Raw genomic sequence first — 8,852 nt, 5'->3', positions numbered from 1 at the left:
ACCTTTGACCTCTCCTGGCCTCAATTTCTCCACAGGCTGTTCCTGGGATTCTAAACTTCCGGGTGGAGGAGCCGGAGGGGGGGTGGGGGGTGGGGAGGGGGGATGGTGTGTGTGTGGGGGTTAGGCAGTAGTTGAGCGGAAACTACCACTTCCGAGAGACCTTGCGGCTAAAGCCAGCGAGATCTGGCGAGGCTAGGTCTCGCGTAGCCAACTGCAGCGCTCCGAAAGCTGGGGCTGCCTTGGGCATTGCCGGTTTTGGATGTCGCTGCATTCAGGCGTTCGCCGAGGACAGCTTTGCGCAGGGCCGCAGAAAGTGGGACAATCTGGCGTTCGGCGCAGACTCAGCGTGCACGGGTGCTGATCGGCGAATGAGTGGTGGGCACCTGCGGTGGCGCCATGGACGACGAGGAGGAGACATACCGACTCTGGAAGATCCGCAAGACCATCATGCAGGCGAGCAGCGCGTGCCGCCCCTGTCGAGCGAACGCGATCTGGGGCGCGTACTGCGGGGTTCTCGTACGCCCGGCCGGGGCCTGACCGAGAGGCCCGCGGGTTAAGCCGAGGCTCCGGAGATCCCCTATATGGGCGGGAGGCCAGGTCCGCGCGTTTTTCTTTCATCTCTTTCCTCCCCGCCGCTCCCTCCGAGCTGCTGCACGACTCCTGCCCTGCCCTCGTTCCCAACCGCTTCCTCTACGAATTTTTCCTGCTCCTTCTGTTGGGCCAGCGTCCGCTCTTCGTCTCTAGAGGCACAACTTGAGGGTTGGGGGGCGGGGCGTGGACATGGTTGCGTCCAGAAAAGAAAGAACGATCGACAAGGAGCAGGCTCAACCTCAGAGAGCTCCTCTGGCGCCTTGCGCATTTCGTTGTTACTTATTTTACTTTTTCAGATGTGGAAACTTGAACCCAGAGCCTGGCGCATGCTAGGCAAGGGCTTTGCACCTGTTATTTCTCCCCGAACCTGGCGGGTGGCGGTCTGGTATCATCTCCTGAGGCTGGGGGTGATGAAGTGTAGGAAGCAAGTTAAGCTGAGAGTTTAAATGGTGTTCCCGGTTCTGTGCCAGGTGGCACTGTTAGGAAGATTGGGCTGGGCGTTGCTTGGCTGGCTGGAAGGACTCTGATTTGGAAACCAGGAGAAAGCTTTAGAGTTTTAAGTCTGCCTCAGAAACCAGGACGCTTTGGCTGGGTTATATAGTCCAGTGGGAGCACTTGCGGAGGCCCGGGTTCCATCCCTAGTATGATGAATTAGTGAAAACAAAAACCAGTACTTTTTTTCCTCAGGGCCTACATCTTGACACACTCCATCAATCTTTTTTTTTTGTGAAGGGTTTTTTTTTGAGATAGGGTCTCGTGGACTATTTGCCCAGGCTGGCTTTGAGCCGCAGTCCTCATCTGCCTCCTGAGTTACTAGGATTACAGGCGTGAACCACCAGCGCACTACACCAGTGCTCTTTGAGTGGGACAGAAAGGGACTCAGTAGAGAAGGAGGTGGAGGTCAGAGCCTTTTTATTTATTTACTTATTTATTTATTTGTGTACTTACTGTGGTGCTGGGGATGTAACCCAGGGCCTTATACATGCTGGGCAAGTATTCACTACTGAGCTACACTACCAGGCTGCCTTTTTTCTTTTTCTTTTTTTTTTTTTTTTGGCAGTACTGCGGTTTGAACTCAGGGCCTCATGCTTGCTATGCAGGCACTCTACCACTAGAGCCACACCTCCAACATTGGGTTGGCCATTTTTTGAGCTAGTTCCTTGCTTTTTGTCTGTACTTGCCTTGAGCCACAATTCTCTCAATCTCTGAAGTAGCTTGGATTACAAGATTGAACCCCATACTCAGTCAGTCTTTTCTTAGACCTGTCCCTCGGCCCCTTTCTGGGGTTAGGCCTGGACCACTTGATTCTCCTCCTTAGGGGCCTGAGCACTGTCAGCATGAAGTCACAGCCATTTCTGGTCTCTTTGCATAGTGGTGCAGATGACTGGCTGCAACTGCTCAGGTTTAGCCCCAGCTGACTCCTTCAATCCTGGGTGATTTTGGGGCAAGGCTGAGGCCTCTGTGTACTTCTGGATCTACCCTGGGCTCACCCCATGGGGGGCAGTGGTGACAAGATAGTGGCTTTTTATTTATTTACAGGGCAGTGGCTCAGTGACATGGCCATAGTTTATCCCCAGGTAGTTCGCCACTGCCATGTTCAGGAGCAGGTTTCTCCGCTGTGGTTGTGGGTTCTTGTTTTGCCGAGCGCCTTCCCTGCTCCAGGATCAGCTGGCTTTCTCTTTGCAGCTGTGCCATGACCGAGGCTACCTGGTGACCCAGGATGAGCTGGACCAAACATTGGAAGAGTTCAAAGCCCAGTTTGGGGACAAGCCAAGTGAAGGGCGGCCGAGGCGCACTGACCTCACCGTACTGGTGGCCCACAATGACGACCCCACTGACCAGATGTTTGTCTTTTTCCCAGGTGAGGGACCTTTGTGATCCTGGTCTGTGGCAGTATGTCTCTGAGGTGGGGTCATAGTTCTGATGGAGTCTTCCGGGCCCCTGCTCAGGGGCCAGTTGACCGTACCCTTAACGGTTTCCCTTCCCTTGGTGCTGGTCTTACTTTCTGAACCAGGTTCTCCAATCATGAATATCACACAGTCCTGTGAGGCTCAGCCCCCTACTGCTCTGAGATCTACCTGTGTCCTCCCTCTCTGTCCGGCCTGTGAGTACAGGCCACACATCTCTGCCTAGCAGACCTCTTGGACCCCGTGTCTTCCTCCAGAGCTACGGCGGGCTCCTAGGCAGGTGCTCCACCACTTGAGCCACACCCTGAGCTGTGGCAGGTTCCTGTATGCCCTGGCTCACCCGCCATCCTTACCTCTGTCTGCCCGGTCAGAGTCTGCTCTTCATCCCTTGACACCCATCTTGGGTGCATCTTTTCTGAAAGCCCCATCAAGGGCTCTTCGGGACCCCAGGCTCCTGTCTTGGTGCCTGCTCCAAGGAAGCTTTCCTCTTAAATGTCTGCCCTCCCACTGCTCTAAAGCCCTGTAAGACAAGTGCTGATGAGTGCTGACCATACCGTATGGGCTCAGCCTAGCATGCTTAATCAAGGGAGTAGGTAGAAGAACATGCTGAATACAGCAAGTGTCACTTTTTGTTTTTTGGTGGTAGTGAGGGTGGAACTCGAGGCCTCATGCTTGCTAGGCAGGTCCTTACCTCTTGAACCACCCTGTCAGCCCTTTTTTGTGTTGGGTATTTTCGAGATAGTGCTTCTTGAACTGTTTGCCCGGGCTGACTTTGAACTTGATCCTCCTGATTTCTGCCTCCTGAATAACAAGGACTTTAGACGTGAGCCACTGGTGCTTGACCAGGTGCCACTTTTCAAGATGCCCCTTGTGTCTATAGTGTGTTTACTGGAGAGTCTAGTGCCCAAACACTAGATTGCCTCCCCATGGAACCCTGTCATGGCCTCTCCAGAGTCACAAGTGTCAACTATGTTCCCTAGGGAGACGGTAGGGCTTCACTGCTCTCTGGGCGCCCTGTAGGGCAGGGTTGAGGTTCCTGTTTGTGCTGGACTGCTGGGGCTGCCCACCATCACAGATACCAGGCAGGTCATTCAAAGAACAGCTTTATTTCCTGCAGTCCTGGAGTCCAGAATCCAAAATCGAAGTGTCCAAAGCCTGGTTCCTATTTTTTTTTTTTTTGTGGTATTAGGGTTTGAACTCAGGGCTTACACTTTGAACCACTCCACCAGCCCTCACCAGCCCTTCTTTTTTAGTGGTTTTTTTTTTTTTGAGATACGGGCTTGTGAACCAGTCTGCTCAGACTGGTTTCAAACTGCAATCCTCCTGATCTCTTCTTTCTGAGTAGCTAGGATACAGGTGTGAGCTACCAGTATTCGATGAGGGCTGGTTCCTTCCTTCTGAGTCTCCTCCTTGTCTTGTAAGTGGCATCTTCTCCCAGTATCTGCAGGGGACTTTTCCTGTGTATGTCTGATCTTTTCTTACAGGATGTCAGTCTTACGTATTAGGGCTCAGCCTGATCTCACTGTACCTTAAATCACCTTTCGTCTCTAAATACAGTCACATGCTGAGATCCTGGGATATAGGGTTTCAACATATGAATTGGGGGGGCCCACTGTGGGTAAGGTGGTGTGATTGACCAGATCCACCTGTGGTGTACAGGCAGCCCTATCAAGCCTGCCTCCACTGGCACTCCTGCTGGAGGATAACAACCTGGGAAGTGTAGAAATGGCAAGTCACCCAGCTGCCATTTCTTGGGTTCCCAGGCTAAACAAACCATAACTTAGGTGACTCTCAACCTTAGAATCATTTGGGATCCCTGGCCCCAAGCTCCAGGAAGGGGTCCTCCAGATCCAATTGGGATTTGGCTCCTTTCGGCATCCTGCTGGAGCTGAGGCAGCCACTCCCGTCTTGGGATCCTGCCACTTGGGTCTTCCCTTGCAAGTTGGAAAACTGAGGCCCCATAGAAGGCAATGGCTGGTCTGAAGCCATGCTAGATCCCTACCTAGGACCCCAGGGGATGTGTGGGCCATGGTGCTTGGCAGAGTGTCAGCGCACATCTGTCCCCAGAGGAGCCCAAAGTGGGGATCAAGACAATCAAGGTATACTGTCAGCGCATGCAGGAGGAGAACATCACACGGGCCCTCATCGTGGTTCAGCAGGGCATGACGCCCTCCGCCAAGCAGGTAGGGACCCCTGCCACCTGGGTAGTGGACCCATGAGGTCCCATGGTCTTTACTAGGAGCCACTCCTGTTGTGCCTCTGCTTGTGAGCCTCACTTCCTCTTCCACTGTCCTGCCTTCTGGCTCATTGGAGGGAAGCTGAAGTGGCAGGCACCATACTCCACAGTCCTTGGGTCTTGGCCCTGAGTCCTGATGGTGTGGTATTGGGGACCCAGAAGCTGTTTGTCCTGTGGACCTCTAAGTTGTTCTGGCTTTATGGGGAGAGGGGCTGAGACCTGGATCCCCAGAGTAGCTGTGATGTGTCTCTCATTGGGATTGAACTGAGCCCAGGTAGACTTATAGGAGTAAAGGGTGGTGAGCACTTCTGTCCCTGGTCAACCTGGGCTGTAGGATTCACATGGTCATGGGTTGGCACCTCTTTAATGGGGAAGGGTCTCTATGTCAGTTCTGAAGACAATCCACCAGAGAGCAGTCCAAGTGGTAGAAGGTGGTGAGGCCCAGAGGCAGGCTGGAGTTCAAAAAGGATCCCCTCAGCACCCGCAGCCTGGCTGAGCTTGCTAGCCTTGTATCTTGCAGTCTCTGGTGGACATGGCACCCAAGTACATCTTGGAGCAGTTCCTGCAACAGGAGCTGCTCATCAACATCACTGAACATGAGGTGGGTGGGGCTCCCAGGGGGTGGGGGTATTGGTGTGAACAGAGCAGGTTCCCCTGGTGAAATCCTGGTCTGCGGCTATCACTTCACCAAGGAGCGTGGTAGGATCAGATGAGGGGGAGGACCTATGCTCCCTAAGCCTCATGCTGCCAGTGGAACACAGAACCCCTTATATGGCAGCTGTTTGCCAGCCACTCATTACCATGTGGGGCCTGGAACAGGGCAGGGTGGAGTTCACCCAAGGGTGGTGCTATCATCCCAAGCACAGGAGTTTATGGTCTTGCCCAGCCCACCCTGGGGTGCCAGTGCAGTCTATGGCAGCCCCTGGTGACAACTTAGCACCTTTCTCTTTCTGCAGCTGGTCCCAGAGCACGTGGTCATGACCAAGGAGGAGGTGACAGAGCTGCTGGCCCGATAGTATCCTTCCAGGTCCCTCTGTGACTTGCTCTTCCCCCTCCCTCTGGGCTCCTTGAATCCCCATTCCCCTCTGACTGCCAAGCCTGGCTATATTCTCTTGACTACTTTCCCAGTAAACTCCGAGAGAACCAACTGCCCAGGATCCAGGCCGGAGACCCCGTGGCACGCTACTTTGGGATAAAACGGGGGCAGGTGAGGCCACTGCTGCCACTTTGAGCCTGCCTAGTGGAGGCAAGAGCTTTGTACCTGACTGTTCCTCTGGGCCTCAAGGCCTGGAAGGACCCTTGGGACCTGGCCCCCTCCCAAAAAAAGTGAGGGCCACTGAGGCCCAGAGAAAAGTGTAGTCCCAGGTTGCTCAGGGAGCTGGCATCCCAGGCTACCTGCCCGACTGGGCCCTCCCTGCTGCCCATGTCCTGCCTGTGTGACCATGGTGAGGCCCTGTCAGCCCTAGCTCCTGCTCTTGTGCTTCTGCAGGTGGTGAAGATCATTCGGCCCAGTGAGACAGCAGGCAGGTACATCACCTACCGCCTGGTGCAATAGTGGCGTCCAGCAGGTGAGACGGCAGCTGTCCTCTCCATGCTGTCATTCAGACAGGTTTCAGTTCTGTCCCCACCAGGAATGGAAGGTCTCCTGATACCTAGGGTGTCACAGCCTCCTCTGGTGTCTATTCACACGAAAAGTAGCTGTCACCCACACAGCTGGGGAGTGACCAGAAACCTGCTCCTGAGCCCCCAGGAGCAGAGCGGTTTCAGGTCCAAGTGGACATGAAGCCAGGAAGTTAGCATCCATACCCATGAGTCCTCTCCCCTTTCCCCCTCTCTCCTGCTTCCCATCCACACCCCAACCTGCTACACCAAGGCTGTCCCTTGGGGCTCTGCCTTGGTGGCCTGGTGATTGTTGGGTTCCTGCCTCTGAGGTCAGGGTGACTGTGTACAGCTGTGTGTGACCTGGGCACAAGTGAATCCTGGGATGCATCCTGGTCCCGCCTGGGTCTGCATGGCTCAAGTGTCACCCTGGTTTCTCTTTCCCAGACTCTACAGGACAGATGGATGTGACCACTGTTTCCTCCAGGACAGATGCCCTCCTGCTCCTGTCCATCTCGTTGCTGCTTTTCTGTACTCCCCAGGATGGCCACCATTTCCCTTTACCTGTTCTGGGGTAAGGGAGCCCATGTCCTTGCTTGGCTGGTGCTTCAGGAGGAACGGAGAGGTCAGCTAGGGACAGCCAGTGTCAAATGGCTGCCCTGAGTCCTTGCACAGCTTGGTGGGGCCAATATATACGCCTCCCTGCTCTTGGTGGTCCTGATGTCTGACCCACTTCCTGGGTAGGCTGCCTTGGTGGGTCAGTGCAAATCAGTGCTGGCGGCACCTGGACTGGCTCGCCTATCTTCCCTCTGGTCTGTCCCCTTGATCTCTGAAGTTGGCAGGGTTCAAGGTTACAACCCACTTGGAGTTCTCAGTTGTTACGGAGTACTGCATGTTTTAAAAATTGAAGATATTTTTTGTAAATAAACTTGCTTCAAAAACCAAGAATGAACACTCAAGCTTTTGGTGGGTATCCTTGCTCTAACCCCAAAAGGTCAGTAGGGAGAGAACCTAGTTGTTCTCTTGTGTTTGTGGGGACCTTATTTTTCTGGTAAATGCTGCTTGTCATCTGCAGTCAGTACTGGGTTTGAACTAAGGGCCTTGTGCTTGCCAGGCAGGCACTCTATTACTTGAACCATGCCTTGAAAGCTTTTTGCTTTAGATATTTTTCAGATATGGTCTCATGCTTGCCCTATGTATGTTTCCTGATGTAGCTGGGACAGGAGGCATGCACCACCACTCAGCACTTTTTTTTTTTTTGGTGGTACTGGGGTTTGAACTCAGGGCCTCATGCTTGCTAGGCAGGCACTCTACCACTTGAGCCATTCCGCCAGCCCCCAGGTACTCTATACTTTTTAAGCCACTCCACCAGCCCCACTCCCAGTTCCGTGATGGAGATGGGGTCTCCTGAACTTTTTGTCCAGGCTGGCCCCTAACTGATCTCTACCTCCCAAGAAGCTGGGATTACAGGCATGAGCCACTGCTTTTTGGCCTGTCAGTAGTTTTGAGTACAATCACAAGGTATACAACCACCATGTCTATCAAGTTCCAGAACATTCCATCACCCTAAAATGAAGTCCCAACCCACTAAGCAGTCACTATATCCCATCCCCAGCTCCTGGCACCCACAAATCCATATTGTGTCTCTAGATTCTCCTGTTCTGAATATTTCCCCATTGAAAGATCACACACTGGCCTTTTGTGTCTGGTTCTCACTGAGCAGTGTCCTCAAGATCCCCCTGTGCTGTAGCATGTGTCCTGTACATGGCTGAATGATGCACTGGTGTCATCCATGCTGTGTGTCAACTCATCTGTCTGTGAACACTGAGCTGTGTTACTTTCTGACTGCTGTGAGTCCTGCTGCCGTGAACTTTTTGTTTTGTTTTGTGTGGTTTTGGGAATGGAACCTCACATTGGAAGTGGAACCTCCCACTGAGCTACACCACCAACTGTGCACATGTTTATGTGGAGACGTGTTCACTTCTCTGGGTACATGGGAAGGATTGCTGGGCCTGGGTGACTTGTGAGCAATGCCCAGCCTTGCACAGCAGCTGTACTGTTTTACAGGCTGCCAGCCCAGTATGGAGGTTCCCATTTTTCATTTTTGCCAGCACCTGTTCTTATACATCCTTTGAATATGGCTCTTGATATGAAGTGTCCAGTGGCTTGGATTTGCTTTTACTACATGGCTCTGGTGAATATCTTGTGCTCATTTTTAGCTCATCTTTGGAGAGATTCCTGTCTGGATTCTTTACCCATTGTTTAATTGGATTACTAAGCTTTCTGTTTTTAGTTTTTTCCTCAGTTTGTAGCCGAGTACTGGGATGACAGACATACGCCACACACCAGGCTTGACTAGTCTTAAATTATTGCTCTTCGTGAATGGGTCCTAGGATGGACAGTCCCTGTGAGGATCCCTTTGATGAGACTGGCCCTGGGGTAGCCACTACCCAAACAGTGCAAATGGAATTGACACAAGCAGAAGGCTTCTATAAGAGGTGTCTCCTTTTAGGGGATGG

General features: G+C 52.9%; 1 protein-coding gene across 2 annotated transcripts; it reads left to right on the top strand.

The window, feature by feature from the left end:
* The first annotated feature begins 249 nt into the window (after positions 1–249).
* Positions 250–7,292, top strand: Polr2e (RNA polymerase II, I and III subunit E). Of its 2 annotated transcripts, XM_020175122.2 has the most exons (8): positions 256–453; positions 2,278–2,452; positions 4,566–4,681; positions 5,255–5,335; positions 5,691–5,749; positions 5,863–5,941; positions 6,224–6,302; positions 6,781–7,292. In XM_020175122.2, exons 1-7 carry the CDS (start codon positions 397–399, stop codon positions 6,287–6,289), a joined length of 633 nt encoding a protein of 210 aa, XP_020030711.1. In that variant the 5' UTR covers positions 256–396; the 3' UTR covers positions 6,290–6,302; positions 6,781–7,292. The 2 variants fall into 2 exon arrangements, with proteins under 2 accessions (XP_073910606.1, XP_020030711.1); XM_074054505.1 differs by lacking the exon at positions 5,255–5,335 and having other exon boundaries at positions 250–453.
* The last annotated feature ends 1,560 nt before the right edge of the window (positions 7,293–8,852 follow it).

This window comes from Castor canadensis, chromosome 14 (assembly GCF_047511655.1).
Source record: "Castor canadensis chromosome 14, mCasCan1.hap1v2, whole genome shotgun sequence".
Classification (NCBI taxonomy): Eukaryota; Metazoa; Chordata; class Mammalia; order Rodentia; family Castoridae; genus Castor; species Castor canadensis.
Note: the sequence above shows the minus strand (reverse complement) of the source record. Positions and strands in the feature narration are given on the sequence as shown.